General features: G+C 35.5%; 1 protein-coding gene across 1 annotated transcript in view; it reads right to left on the bottom strand.

Moving 5' to 3' along the window:
• mus201 (rad2 superfamily protein mus201) overlaps positions 1-12,604 on the bottom strand; it is a 29,682-nt gene extending 17,078 nt beyond the window's left edge. The window contains exons 1-4 of the mRNA XM_071597884.1: positions 12,504-12,604; positions 10,472-10,650; positions 7,543-7,690; positions 4,805-4,928 (exon numbers count right to left, since the gene is read on the bottom strand). Of these exons, the coding sequence (XP_071453985.1) occupies positions 4,805-4,928; positions 7,543-7,690; positions 10,472-10,650; positions 12,504-12,591 (539 nt within the window). The 5' untranslated portion in view covers positions 12,592-12,604. The remainder of the gene's footprint in view (positions 1-4,804; positions 4,929-7,542; positions 7,691-10,471; positions 10,651-12,503) is intronic.
• Positions 12,605-16,790: the final 4,186 nt, after the last annotated feature.

The following is a 16,790-nucleotide window of genomic DNA, read 5'->3' on the forward strand; positions in this document are numbered from 1 at the left end:
TTGGTCTAGAGTATTTAGGTTTGCTTGTAAGTCCTCTCGCGTCTCTGACACTACTGCGATGTCATCGGCAAACCACAGCATGTTAATCTCTTTGCCATTCACCTTGACTCCTTTCAAGCCCAATTGTTAAGCTTCTATTATTGCCTCTTCTAGATATACATTGAATAGTGCTGTGAGAGGTTGAATCCTTGTCGAACTCCTTTGTTTATTTTGGCTGCAATTTACCTTCCGTTTTTCATTTCCATGGTTGTTGCCTGATTCTTGCAGAGGTGATAGATTATTCCTCTGTCATTTCAGGGAATAGAAAATAAAAAGGAAAATAAGGCTTGCATAAATAGCTCAGAAATGACCGAGAACTTCATCAGGGTAACAGCACCAAATAGCTCATCTCCCTCGACTCGACAAGTCTTATAGTGGAGAAAAAATAAGTAAGATATTTTTGTGAAAAAAAATATGGAAGATGAGGAAAAATAACCCAATTGGGACCGGACAATATATCAATTGACATCCTAAAACTGGGTGATACCCCGATAGCTTCGTGCCCGAGTCATCTATTCAAAGTAACTTTAAATCATGATGGCTTACCTAATAATTGGAAAAAAGCAAACGTTACACCAATTTTCAAGAAAGGGGATAAAACAATAGCCAAGAATTATAGACCGGCAAGCATAACCTCAGTTGTTTGCAAAATAATTGAAAAAGAATCGCTAACTACATTTAGGAATGGTGGACAACAGATAAATGGCTATTCAAACACCAACATGGGTTTAGAACGGGATACTCGTGTGAAATGCAGCTTTTGGGATTGAGCTAATATATCGGCGATGCAATAGATGAAGGAAAGGATATTGATGCCGTAATCACTGATTTTTGTCAGCTTTTGACCAAGTGCCTAATGTTAGATTATTGTTAAAGTTCGAGTCGTTACCATTGGATTTGAGAGTACCGCAATGGATAAAAAATTTTCTTACAGGCAGAATTGAAAAAGTGTAAATAGGGGATGTATTTTCAAAAGAGGCAAACGTTATAGCATGTGTTCCACAAGGCAGTGTTCTAGGGCCATCACTCTTCCTAATTTACGTGTATGATCTACCAAATAATTTACATTCCCAAGTAAGACTCTTTGCTGATGATTGCGTTATATACAGACGAATAGAGCATGTAAATGACTGCATAATACTACAAAACGACATTGATTGCCTTGGTAACTGGGTTAGAAATAATGGGCATTAATGTTAGTAAGAGTAAGCATATATATTTTTCAAATAAAAAGAATGCACAAAAGGATTTCACACCCTCTTTGGAGAAAGAATCCCATGTAGCAGTCATTGCAAATATATATTTAGGTGTTTACTTAACAAAGGATCTAGGGTGGGGAATCCAAGCAGATAATGTGACACAGAAGGCATTTAAAGTACTTCATTGGATGATAAGAAATTTATAGGAAGTAGTGTTGCCACGAAAGAAAAAGCATAAAAGGTACTGGTTATCCCTATCCTAGAATACTCGTCCATAGTATGGGATCCATATGAGGTGGGACATATTAAAAAGATAGAAAAAGTTCAAAGAAAGGAAGCAAGATATGCACTCAAAAGGTACAAAAGAACAGATAATGTCGTGGAAATGTTGGATATACTGAAATGGGAGAGTTTGAGAAATAGAAGAAAAAGGAGTAGGTTAGGAATGATGTATAGAATCGTTACAAATGACGAAGCATGGGAAGATTTATGGAAAGAGATAGAAAAACCAAACTTTAAGGGAAAAAGCGATCACCGTTTTAAAATAAAAATAAGAATGCAAAAAAATAATTTTTTAACCAGAACTATTGTTTAATGGAACCAGCTGCCTGGAGGTTTGTTTGAGCCCTTTCCATCCGATTTTAGGAGTTTTAAGAATAAGTGTAAAGCAGCCACTGGGTGATAAACTTCATTGATCAGTTATTATTATACTATTGTTCTTATTGAAATATTGTTTGTACATGATGTGGACAGCATGAGAAGCTGTATTGCAAAAGTGAATGATGTGTTAACAGAGCGTGATTTTGAACAGTACATGAAATTGAAGAGTGCATGACTATGGACGGAGTGTGGAGATGGACGAAGCATTGTAGGTATGGTGTGAACCTAGCCCTTGTGTGATAGCAAAGGTGCGGTTAGTAATCTTAAAAAGTCATTGTATATAAGAGCATTTTGTCTCATATCTGTTCTTCTTGTGTATGTGTGCATGTGCATTGTAAGAGTGACCGTTGACCAGACTTGACCATTGCCACCAGGACAATTGCCAAATTGCAACATGATTTATATAATAATAATAATAAAATACCACACTAGCCACCTCATGAGCATGAGACAGGGGGTTTAGGCTTTCAATTAAAAAGCAGAGAGTGGAATATTTACTCAGGTAAAAGGATAAAAAATTACTTTTGAGAAGAAAACATTGACATACAGTAAGTTCTAAGGCCACCATGAGAGAACCAACCAAAGTGAACCGTGCCCTTGTTCCAAAATTCAATTCTACTTCAAGTTTTCCATTTGAGAATCTTTATAACCTCAAAATATATTCATATTCTGTAAGCACAGTCAAGGGTATGGTGTAGCCCTGTGGGTAGAGCTCTTGGCTACTGACCACAGGACCCAGATTCAATTCCCAGTGATTCAATGCACCCTCAGTTTCATGTCAGCTCTTTTGATTTTTGGGGGCCAAAACTTCCTGGGAAAATACCAAATAGGCTGAACAGGGAAAGAAACCAGCTGCCTTATCCTGATGTGTGAACTTTGTTGGACTTAGTATTAGGTGAGCTCTACCCTCCCCTATCAAACCAACCCTCTGATTGATGACTGTGATGGTAAAAAGTCTGATAATTTAGGTCTACTACATTTAAACTGAGGAGAGAGAAAGGATGGCAAGAATGATGAGATTATGGATACAGTTTTACCATGTACTTATTGTTCGTGCTGTGAAACCCTGACTGAAAAAATGAGGATGCATCGAGTTGCCTGCCTTGCATGATACCAGCAGACCAGGAACAACATCAAGTTCAAGTCTGTCAGAAACTGTTTGATCGAGCCGAAGAGGATGAAACCTTCTTGTCCAGGATCATAAAAGGTGAGGAGTCATGGGTTTATGGATATGACTTTGAAACAAAAGTGCAACCTTCACAACGGATTAGTGAAACATCCCTCCCGCCCCCCTAAAAAAAAATCGACAAGGTAGCTCGAATGTCAATGTGATGTTGACTGTTTTTTTAACGCAAAGGGGGTTTTGCATCCTGAATATTACTTATAGACTGTCAACACGGAGTACTACCTGGAGGTTATGAAATGTGTAAGAGAGAAAATCAGGTGAAAATGGTCCAAACTTGAGAGGAGTGGCAAGTTGTTCTTTCACCATGGCAACACGCCAGCTCATTCATCTATCAGAACTCGTGAGCTTTTAGCCAAAACCAAGACTGCTGTGCTTCCCCACCCACCCTACTCACCAGACCTGGCCCCATGTGATGTTTTCCTGTTCCTCAAACTAAAAACCACACTCATAGGAAAAAGATTTGCCACCATTCCAGAGATAGAGAAAAATTTGACAAAGGAGTTTCTGAGCATTGCAGAAGAAGCATTCCATGACTGTTTCCAAAAGTGGAAACACCGCTGGGAATGGTGTATACATTGGGGATGAGACTCCTTTGAAGGGCACCCTGACCAATAATTTGTCAGTGAATTAGTTTTTTGAAATAAAAAAGTTGGGAACTTTTTGAAAAACCCCACATGCCCGAACCTAAGCTATCCTCATCTATACTATATTCTCCTTAATATCTAAGCTTGCTGGCCCAATATCTTTACCATATGGTTACTCAATATATTCTTTCAATGTTTCCTGAATCTTTCCTCATTCAAATAATCATTTTCCTGACTTATCTTTGGTTGATTGCACAGATTTTCCCTTCTTATTTCCCAAAGGTGCTTTAATCTTCTTGTATGGTACCCCTATTCACCCTTCCCTTTAAACTTTCTATTTTCTAGCACTCTGCCTTCCACCATGCTTCTTGTGCTTACATTCTTCCATTTCCTTCTCTCATCTATCTTTCCAATCTTCTTATCTGTAATCTATAGTTTTCATCATCTTTTCCCATGTACTTTTCCTACAGTTGTTTTTTTTTAGCTTTCAATATACATTTGTTGACATGCTCCTATTTTTCCTCTGTAGTATCCAGCTCTTTGTCCTTGCTCATACTTTTCTCTACAGCCAGCTGATACTCTTTTCTTACCATTCCGGTTAAATTTTCAACTTTCCATTTCCTAAACTGCCTACCCCGTTTTATCGTTTGGAATTGAATCGCACACTTCATTATCCCTTAATAATGATTTCAATCTGCATTCCCTTCAGGGAAATTGTGTGAATGAGCTCTCTGGTCAGTAGTCTAATGCTATACCCACTGATATATAAATATATAAAATATAAAACATAAGCACAGTAATTAACACAAAGGTTGATTTGGTAGGTGATGGCAGAATTCACCCAATACTAAGCCCAATGGCATGTGAAATTCACTCATCAGGGTAGGGGGGGGGCAGCTCCTTTCCCTCTGCTGCCTATGGTTTCCCCCGGTAACTGAAAAATCACAGAGCTCAAGTGAGGCTGAGGGTACTCAGAGAGGTATGCCTGGAAAGAGGTGAACCCGGGCCCTTGAATCAATAGTCCAATGCTCTACCCCTGGACTACCATGTCCCCTTATATATAAAAATATAAAATATATACATACATATACACACATACACCTTTGGAATAATATATGATGGAGATAAATTCTTACAATGAGCTCTCCTCTGAGACAGCCTCTTCTTTATCGGGAACAGCATTTTTTGGGAGAGGTGGAAGTTTGTAAAGGTCTTCCTCCTCCACTTCTGCAGCATTGCCTTTCTTTGGGGTTCCTTTTCCTGAAATGGCAACAATTAATAGAGCATTGTAATAATAGAAGAATTTGTTAAAAAGCATTTGTTTTTATGTAATTCTCAGCTACTAACATGTTTCCTATATCATAACTTACATTGACCAACATACAGGTATGGTTGATATTATGAAAGTTGCTTTCCCACAGGGCTCATTATAATGACTGCAAGGTATTAGAGCCAGTATGGAAGATTAAAACTGCTCAGTAAGCCTAAAATGAATACTAGCACAATAGCAGGTATGTCAGGAGCATGCTTCATCATTTCCAATTTATCTTTAGCACTTAAGGGATTCGACCAAGTGATTAGGGGGTGAGAAAAGAGAAGTTTCTCAACACATTAAATTTGCAGGAACCAACATGGCATGACACTCTGAGATTCAATCACTACCAAAATTACAATGTAGTCACTTGTGGCTAATTAATGTGGACTGGCATGCTGTGTCACCAAATATCAAGAGCCTTCATATGCCTTTATTGTCCATAGATTTCCATGCTATATCACTTACCAAAAGAAGAGGAAAATTGATAAGACATATCTTGAGGGACAACAGTTTACTGAAGATTGAAATAGAATGAAAAGTGGAGGGGCAAAATTACAGAGGTGGCCTAGGTTGAACTATGAGAAGCAGGCGATGGAAAATGTAATTGCAAGAAGCTTTAAGGGGATGAGGAGACTGGCCAAGAACAGGATATAGTTTGGAGAACTGCAGAAAAAGAATCCTTGGGTATATACCCTGTGATGATGATTTCCCACTTAAATAAAAATCAGTGAGTTTGTGTGTCACTTTATGTCATATGAATGGATTATTTGCAAGGTATATGATTATGGCATTTCTTAATGATCACTAATTAACAAGGAAAATTACAATGTTATATATGCCTACCCATGAATCATCAATGTAATTTCTCCAGAAAATTTTCATGCCCATGAAGATGCATTACCAGGCAAGATAAGCTCTCAGTGGTGAAACGGGCACATGGATTAGCCCTCTTCTATGTTTTGGGATCATGTACCATCACCCTACCACAGACCTAGCACAAAGGACCAGAATTCTTAAAAGAAAGAAACTTCATGAATCACATGATCCAAACTCATGGCTTAATGCTAAGGCCATAGTTGTTATCTCATGAGATTTCTGAAGACTGCCACAAAAACAATATTAGAGTGGCAGTCCCTGCAGTTTCATACATCCTAAATGGTCAATCCCTAAGATATTTAAAAAGAATATTAGTACCACATTAGACCTGTTTCACACAACCCTTCTGAATTATTAAGATAAAGCATGTTAACCGATATATGTACAGGCCACAAACAGGTAACAAGTCCTATGTGATATGGGTTTAAGTAACCATTTTGTCAAAAAGTAAATCAATCTAAGCTAAAAATTAAAATACTACATAGTCTAAACCAAATAGTGAACATTTTAGGAAAACAAAATACCCTCTACAACCATAGCAATTTTTTCTTTTGGGATTAAAAAAAATTATCTATCAAAATATGTGGCACAAAACTAATATCATACATATTCACTCAACACACAAGTGTTTAGAAACTTAACCAAACAAAATTATTAGACGTAATACATTAGTCCAGGTGAATAATTTTTATTTTGTGTTAAAGGTTCTATTGCTATTTTGTTGAAAAGATAGGAAACGTCAAAATGTTGTAGTGGCATGCGGAGTAAGACTGATGGCATTTGTGCAGATTAACATTCAACACATCAGCCACAAAACACTGTGCGCAAGTAGAGAATACTACTGGACATCACCAATGATGGTAAGGATCTAATTATATTCAGTAGAACTTAAAAACGCCACCTCAATATCTTTTGTGGCATGGTTAAAATGAAATACATTTTAAGATGAGTTTTACATTCCTACAGCACAAACTAGTGAGTGGTAACTGCTAAGTGGTCCATGTACCACTGGCCTCACAGTGAAATGGAAATCCCACATCACAACATGTTAATAATAATATTTCTATAGTTCTCTGGCCATACATATACATTTTGACACAGCAAACACTGCTTAAAAAAGGAAATATACATTGAAGTAATAAAAACACAATGCACTGCAATTGTTTGTCATTCAAAAATGCATTCAATGAATAGCAGTACTTAATTATACTTCAATTTCAATTTGAAACTACATATTTTATCAATCATTTTATATTAATCCTGCAATGTGTTATATGTACATTCTGACTCTTACTGCCTTTTATATGAAATTGCTGATTTGTGGTAATTTGGTTGGATGTGGTTATGATTAATTTTTAAATATGAATGAATATTGCCACTAACATCAACTTTTGCCATGGAGATGAAAGCAACATTTTTCAACGTCAGTATCATATCAGAATAAAACCTGACAACTTTATTTTAGTGCTATCAATTTAGGACAAACTGAAAAAAACTTACTTTACCAAAGGTTAAAATGATAACTGTTTTCATTTTTAAAAAATACTTTCAAAAACAATTTTATGTGTTATTACCATGAAACACAAGTAGTCTTATTTTATCATCTTTTTCACATGGTCTTTCAACACTTTCTTCACCATATATATCTCAACTGGATGAGGAAACCATGAGTATAACACATACTTGGACTGGGGCCAGCATTTGCTTTATCTGCTTGAGCCTTTATATATGTGGTATCAACTACTCCAGTCTTGGCAAGTGACAGCATGAGCTGCTGCCTCATCTCCTCTGCTCTATCACGTGCGGCAGTCTTCTTTTGTTTCCTTGCAAACTGAAAAAATCCAAAGAAAATTTGACAGTGATACAAGAATGCCGAGAAAAAACATAGGAATTGAATATATAGACCAATGTCAGTATTTTGTGCTGAGGGGAATTTAAAAGAACTCCAATGAATAGTATGGTGTACAATAATGGTTCAAGTAGCAATGTTGCCCTACAGTATTTCTCTCAAATGGTTGTAATATTCTGGTGACTGGTAATATTCCTACTTCAGAGTATGTTCAAGTGCAACACTGATTCCTTCAGCAATCTTTGTAAACTTGTGATACAAAAGAAAACAATTTCAAATCTACGATCTACAAAGACCATTTATACCGCATCCAAACAATCTGAGGAACTTTTTATATTGAATGAATCAAATTGATTAACATTTGGCACTAGATGAATCATACTGATTTAGAATAGAGGATGTGGAGCTATTGGCTGTTGAACAAATTGTCACAAGGAAGACAATCCTATAGCCAATAAAAATAATGAAGAAGAACTCCAATACCGGTATTTCGGTCACCAGGTGACCATTTACGGGGAGAGAATCGAATGGGAACTTGAACTTGGAAGAAGACTATGCACCAGGCACTGTCCAAAGTCAAGTGGGTGTTCAGGTTGGGGGGCGAGGTATATATACCTGGAGGGGCAAGGGGGGAGGGGTTAAGTTTTATAGGATGCACACAGAATCATGTATATCGATTACTTGCAAAGATAAACGACAAATGGAGAGTATTATGCATCACTAATGCCCCGATTGAGCAAAGAAATCAAGGAAAAGTCCTCATTTGGCCAAGAAAAAATTCTCTTCCATCAAGACAACGCATGGGTGCACACCTGAGCAGTTTTGATGGCAAAAACTATGGAATTAAAGTTCAAATTACTTCATTATCCACCGTATTTACCATATTTGGCCCCAATGAGTTTTTTACTTGTAAAATTGAAAAAATTACTCGGCAGAAAAGATTCACTTAAAACAAGGAGGCCATCACCAACACAGATGCCCATTTTGAGGATCTTTCAAAATTCTACTTTCAGGGCAGCTTGAAGAAGTTGGAGAAATGCTGAGAAATATGTATCAAACTAAAGGACATTATGTGGAAAAATAAAGTAAATATAACCATAACAATTTGTTTGTCCGTTTTTTCCTAAGGACTTACTGAATGGCCAACTTAGTTATGGTATGTCAAAAAGATATTATTTGAGAAGTGAGAAAAACTTCTGTATTTCAAAAATTCATGGCAATTACCACCATGTAATAATAATGTCACAGTGAGCACTTCTCTCATCACAAAAACTACTGACACTACTACCACCTGCTTGTTGCAATATAGCAGTAAAAGCAAGGATGTCATTGTAGCAGTACCACTGGCATTGCATTGCAACACTGGCATTCTACTTTGAAATGCCATCAAAATCATTGTATCAAAGATAATGGTCAGTACATTAAAAAAAATCAAAATAAATACATTTAAAAAATCAAAATAGATATCAATAATTTGCAACTTGATAAATACCAGCAAGAGTGCTAAATAATATTTATCTGAATCTTTATGCATTGAAAATATGCCTGTAACAAAAGTTCATAAATTGCAATTAAAATTAATGCAATGGAATTAACTTAGCAGCATTTAACAGTTTTGGAAAAAAATAATGATGACTAACACACAAGATGCATAAAAAAATGCAAATTTTACGTAAAAATCCAGGAATAAATCTTTTCATGAGATTAACTCACACACAAGTACCGTATTTTCCAATCAATAACCCACACCTTATGTATAACGCGCAACCAGAACTTTGAAGTTCTCATGAATTTGTATAGATACCACACGCCCAGGGCTTCATGGTTATCATGAATGTGTATGGAGGCTGCGCATCTGTATATACATGAATATATGCAAGTAAAAATTATACATAGCGTGTGTAAAAATACATCTATATCGGATGTGTGTGTGTGTAAAAATACGTCTTAGTTTGGATTTTTTCAATTTTCATTACATAACGCGCATTGTCAGTTTTTTGATCATCTGAACATTTTTGTATGGATAATGTGCGCGTTATCGATGGGAAAATATGGTAATAATGATAGTAGATACAGTAAATTATCTAGATTCCCAGATAGGAGAAATTACATATCAGTTTCATCTATTATACAGTATGAGCACAGTACATTGTAAATTTGATTAATATCACAAAATACAATCCTATTATATATTTTTATATCAAATTATCCCATGTTGAAGACTTTTGATAGAAGCTGCAGTTTCCACAGAATGCCCACTTACATAATTTGAATTCAAAGTATTTATGGAATGTCAAACCTTTTTCAAGGTACACACTTGTCTACTTAGGACAGATTTGCTAATACATATGCTGCCTCAATTTTAAATATAAATAACTCATCAAATACAAACATGTCATTAAATGGATTTTTACTTTCCAGTTAAAAATGAACAAAAGTTAATGACGCTTCACTCTCCAAATGCATCCAGGTAGGGTTCTGGATTTCACTTAAAAATTCCAAAACCACCAGAATTTGAACCCAATCCTTCAGAGGAGAAAGCTAAAAAAACTAGTCATTAAAAAACTTTCAGAAGCCAGTATCAAAGAATAAGGTAACTAACAAAAATGTTGAAATAGTTTTTTTGCAAAAAATAAATGTTTTGATATCATAACAACACAATTGAATAAATAACATACACTCTGTAACCAACCAGCTGGCAAACAGTCTGTTGAATAAAAAAGTGAAAGACATAAAATGGATGAAATTACAAATAATTCTTACAATAGTTTTCTTCTTCAACCCTGGAGCAACTCCATCAAAGACAAAGACTGGCTTGACTCGATAGAAGAGGAGTTTGGATATCCGATGAAACAGGGTCAGAAGGTGTGAATTTGGGGCATTGGCAGCTCCACCCGAATAGGCAGAACCTTGTTGAGCCTGGTACAGCCAAAGTGATACATCTGGCAACTATGCTAAGGAAGTTTGGAGTTTGCTATGGATACTTTAATTTTGATACCCAGAGTTAAATGAAATACCATCGATTCCAAATTTCCCTGCTCATAAAAATAAGAAATGCCATCAATTCTAAATTCCCCTGCTCTTAAAAATATGACTAAGTTTAACATAAATATACAAATGGATAATGACCACTGTCCACCACACTTAACCGGAAGTGCAGTTAAATAGGTGAGGTTAGAACTCAACTAGTACTAAACCCAACGGCATGCAAAATTCATACATCAGGGTAGCAGGCCCCTGTTACATTCCCTCTGCCGCCTATGATTACCCCAATGATGATGTGGTATTCAAAAAATCACACAGCTAAGGTGAAGCTGAGGGTGCCCAGAGAAGTGCCCGTTAATCAAACCTGAGCCTTCCGGTAAGTAGTTCAATGCTCTACCCACTGGACTACATACGTATTGACCACTGTCAATTTACTTTAAAGGCCAATTCTTTATTTTTCAAGGTTTACTTTTGAAATCCTCTGATTCATTAAAGGCACAACATATAATAACAGATTTTTCAGATATATTAGTACACAATTGTTTGGGAAAATGTTTGGCCCAAGTGACAACATACATTTTGCAAGGGGTGTCCATCACTTCTTCCCATAAGAGCACTGATAGGATAATTCCAGAACATTAAAATTCATGCATACTGAAATAATTAGAAATCTCCTCTGAAATTATACATATATGGCATTTTTCATCACATTATTGGAGACATACCAGCCAACAAAAGCCTTGCTGAGGATGCTGTAATTTGATGTGTTGCAACCTTCATTTTTTGAAAAATTTCTAGTTATAACACTAAGAATGGTCATAGTTAAGACTAATTGAAACCTTGGGTAAATGATTTAATCTTAAATTGTGCAAAACAATTAACACATAATTTACAATGGTAAGAAATTATAAGCAACCAAATCATAAAAAATGCATTAGTTACATGCTTTTTTACCAATGTATTTACCATCCAAAAAAATTGGTAAAAAACCTGGCAATAAATTGACACTATAAAGAGTAATTTAGATTCAAGAATAACTTATAATCAGCGAATGAACTTCCATCCCAAACAAAAAGCCAAACCTATGAAATTAAAAGAATAACTGGATTAGAAATGTGTTGTTTAAAGCTACAAAATTGATTTCATCATGATTTGATCCCATATTACCTTACTTTTGGCAATTAAAGATAAATGAAGGAAGAGACTTTTGGAAATTCACTGAAATAGTAAAATAAAACAATTGCTTGCCTTTTCTCTTAAAATTTTAAAGAGACCACATATTTCAACTGCTAAATTCCCAAATGTATCAGGAAATTAAAGCAGTAATTAAATCACTACCAGGTGTGGTAATTAAATATTGAAATGTATCAAATCTTAAGTTAACTAAAAGAAAACCAACTTCTATAGTAAATAATTTCATTCATAAGTGACCTTAACACTCAAAATGATTTAATACGTAATTTTCTGCCTTTTAGCAAGTCAATCAGCATATTGCTCACATACCTAAGCCATTTGACATATCTGGTACTCAAATATAAAAAATCTATCGATTTACAAAATGACTTGGATATTAATAAATGTATTTAACCAGAAGATATAAATAATATATGAGGGAGAGAAAGTTATGTCATACTTTTTCCAATAATATGCATAAAGTTAAGTTTAGGATGGACACAGGTTTTTAAGCTGATCACCAAATATTTTAATCAAATTTAAGTAAGTTCTTTTTTGATAATGGACATTCATTTTAATTGGTAGTTTCCCCATTAAGGTAGTTATAACTAACACTTTTTCACATAAAAAAGGATACCAATGGCAAGAACTTTGTTTTCTAAAGACTCCAACGTCACATCCCTTCCAGTGGGCTCCAGCAGTCTCCAGAGGCCATGAATACCCATCTTGACAGCTAGGATGTGTACTGATTAGAAGAGAAAACAGTAAGTATAAGTCTCTCACTAATTGGTAGTATTTCAACAAACTTATGATCTGTCAAACTTATCACGGTAGCAATTACTGTAACAGTCAAAGGTTTCTCTTAAGTGTACAAGGCAAAATACCTGAGGCCAGTTAAAAAGAAGCCCAAGTAGTGCTGCACCATCAATAATTAATTCTGACAGTCTGACCTAAACTGAGGAAACTGGATCTGACTTTTAGAAGGCGGCCTTTAACTGAGACAGTTTGTTCTGATTTTATAAATATGGCCCCGATTTTTTGCAGCTAAATAACTCAACTTTTCTTATCTTCCCCATAAGTGGCTGGCCCTAATTGCTGTATTAATGGCTAATTTAATAAAAAAGAAAAGAGGTTTCATGCATTCTATGGAAAACATAGATAGATTTTTGAAACACACAAGGCATTGACTGACAGTTTTTACAGCAACAGTTGACTTTGTTCAAAAAATTGATGCTTTAAGTTCGAAAGCTATACGAATATTTTACAACCACAATACATGAACCCCAATATAATGAATATTACACTTACCATATTAGCCTCAAAAGTGGCTAGTGAAAACATCCAACATTCAAAGTATGAGTGAGAGGAAATCAAATAGTACTTCGAGACAATTATGCAGAGAAACAAATAATAATTATTTAGCAAGATGGGAACGAATTTACATAAACTTTAAATGTACATGTATGTCAGGGAAATAAAACATAAGAATTCTATGCTGAGTAAGCCATTCGTACAAAGGCATTGTAACCCTAATAAATGGCAGTTAGATTAGGTAACCGCGCTATATTCCAAAGACTAAATGAAATAAAACATGTTTAAGAATTACAGATGGCAATTAATAGAAAGAGGGAACTTTAACAAATGCAATTATTAAGAAAGAGAACATTTTCGGGAGACCATTTTGTATATTGAATTGTCATCATTCTTAGTGTTTAATTATTCGTCTGCAATTGAGGCAATGCTAGGCATAATTTCTCACATTCTCCCATTGCCTCCCTTTTCTTCATCTTCATGCCTCCCCTTCCATTTATAATGGCCAAAATCAGTCCTTGACCTCTACCCTTCCAAACTTTTATACACCACCATATTCCCGCTACCAATATCATAATGCTATATAACCAAAACTGTTACATGAGAATAAAAGTTAAGGCACTACTTTTCAACGGAGTTCATTTACTACTGGCCACTGCTTCAATGCTTGTATGAAATTCTCAATGTATTTTAACAAAATTTATACAATATATGATATAAAATACATCTAAGAAATATGAAGGGCTATTTTCACGAAATAGAAATGATGAAAGAAGGGGCAAAGATGGTGAGAACAGGAATGGGTGGAAGGATTAAGGGATGGACAAGTGACACAGTTTGAGGCATAACATGGTGGAAATCCTCCATGATGAAAAAAAAACACTTTGCTTTTCCACATGCAACTTTTTTTACTACGACCTCCTCCCCTCCCCTCTCCTCCATTTATCCTTTGGTTTTTCTTTCTTCCTCCCCTTCCCTCTTTCCCATCCTTTGTATACTTGTGTGTTCAAAAATTTTCCAATTAACCTGAAGATGTTATGCAGAATGGTATGGGGGGAATAAGATGGGATGGTGGGCAAAGGATTGCTCCAGGGACCATGAAGGGTAAAGAATCAAACCAGAATCAAGATCAAACAAGCTGAAAATTATACCAGAACCTATGGACATCATAAAAGTGCCAAAAGGCAAGAGAAATATAAATATATCTGTACCTTGCTTTTCTCTTGCCACTTGTTGGAACTTGGGCTCGAATGTAGCAAAAAATATTTTCTATTCTGCCAACAAAGATTTAGAAAATTTAGAAAAAGGAAAAATGCAGTCTCACAATGTTTGTTAAATTAGATGATTTATTTTTTATTTTACCCTCTGGTATCCTCTTTAGAAGATGATAGGCATAGATTGGAGGCTTCTGAGATGTGAAGAAGGATAAAGAAGGTGAAGTGGACAGAAAGGAAAACAAACAGTGTGCTAGACATGATGAGAGAGGAGAGGGAATTGTTTGGAGAAATCATAAAGACATAGGAAAAATGGATAAAAAGCATATTGATCGGCAGTGGGATGTTGAAGACTGTGATAGAGGGGAGAATGTTAGGCAAACTCGGAAGGGGCAGGATTAGAATAGGGATGTTGTACAGAATAACGGGAGGAAATAAGTATACAGAGATGAAAGAGAGCTTATTTTAGTGTTCAATGCCATGTCGTGTTTTTATAAGAGAGGCAAGGAAATGAATTGTTGTCCTCTTGTATAGGGTAGGTCAATCTAAAACCTAGCTTGACTGGTAGAATACCAATAGTAATAATAAAACTCTTTTACACCTCTCACCCATTCCCCAACCTCCTCTCTTCCCCATCCACAACTGTCCTGGGGAAATAGTCTATTCACTCATGACAATGCTAGACTATGACACTCCTGTTTGACCCTTCACCCTAAATAATTACAAAAAAATTTCTCTTCCACGCATATTTCATTGTTGGTTGGTTGGATAACTTGGTCAACCTTTTTCTCCATGTCTGCTGACTGAGAGAAAATAATCAGGCACAGAGCTGTGGCATAAGTTCCCAATCTAAAATCCAGATATCATCTTTTGAGTTACATCCTATTTAAATTTTTTATTATCCATGTATTACTGTAATAAATAGAGTAAAAATTATGCATTTTACAATTTTCCAGATACATCATGAATGTACAGTTTACATTTCAGTGACTAAATACATCGGTAAACAGAATGTGAGGGAGGAATAAAATGCATGCATAAGTTTTCTGATATTAGTATAATAACGTGGAAGCAACGCTGAATCAAAAAAATCTGAACATGAAAAACCTATGCTCCAATCAATGGAAGCACTAAGAGTTAATTCTGATGCAATCATAACCCATCAATTGACAATAACATGCTAACCCAGTATCGATATGAATATGAATAAAAAAGGGCCTTCAATGTTTTTCACTTAAGTTTACAACCCACCCAAATTAGAGAATGGTATGCTGTTGATGTGATCTTAACTAAAGACCCATCCGCAGATAGGAAGTCAACTGATGAATCCTACCATCACCAGGACTCATAACCATCAGAGTCTTCTGTTTCAGCCACAGGCCAAATCCAATTTTCCTAGAAATCCATTTAAGATGTGATGCCTTCAGTCTAAATCTTATTTAGTTTAAACAACATTAAAAGCAGTTTCATTTTGTTTACTCTATGGTGCAAAATCTGGTTCTTTACTTCCCAATACTTATGTAAATGATAAAGTGAGCTTGACACCCTTATAACAGCAAGCTAACGAGAAAGTTCATCTTTCAAATGCATGACTTATTGCAAACCTTTGCTTCGAAGACGTGGGACATCCTTCCCAAGTCACATGCAAACTGACAAAGCAAATGGAAGACATAAGAACTTAATCAGATTTTGACCCAAATCCCATTTCAGAGGGTGTTGCAAGCCACACTGGAAGTCTGGGAGAAGAGGCCAAGGCAAAAAATTGGTCACATGGCTGAAATGCCAAATCTACATGGCCAGATGTCTTTCACCTTAACTACTAGACCTTAATCCTTTACGTCGGTCAAGGTCAATGTTTTGGAAAAACAAAAAATTAGCATTTCCAGGATAAAAGGGGTATACTTCTCAAGAAATTAAATGAAATTACATGATATGACAGAGAATTAACTCAATGTATGAAAATCAAACATTAAATTTCTCATACCATGATCAACTAACTGTATATCCTGATAGAGCAAGCACAGTTTGTTTTTTCTCAGAGCAGGTGTGGGTTTGGAAATATACGGGTTGCAACTATGCCAGGTCCTAGGATACTATTCAGATTCATCAATGATAGAACAGCAAATCTTTGAAGAAGGGATGAATTAGCTCGATCTCGATACTATTTGATTACCATCCCAAGAAGTAAATTCCAAATATATTTACAATGAAGGCAACGTACATCTTGGAAATCACATGAATAAATAAAAGACAAAATGATTTCTATGAAGTATCAAAGCAATGTTTCATGACATAAGACTAAATATGACATTACACAGTTTATTTAGTACCAATAAATTGAATGAATATAGACAATCTAAAATGCACGGCTCAAATTTCAAAGACAGACCTAAAAATAG

Source organism: Hetaerina americana, unplaced genomic scaffold, assembly GCF_022747635.1.
Source record: "Hetaerina americana unplaced genomic scaffold, ioHetAmer1.1.p SCAF_9, whole genome shotgun sequence".
NCBI classification, from domain to species: Eukaryota; Metazoa; Arthropoda; class Insecta; order Odonata; family Calopterygidae; genus Hetaerina; species Hetaerina americana.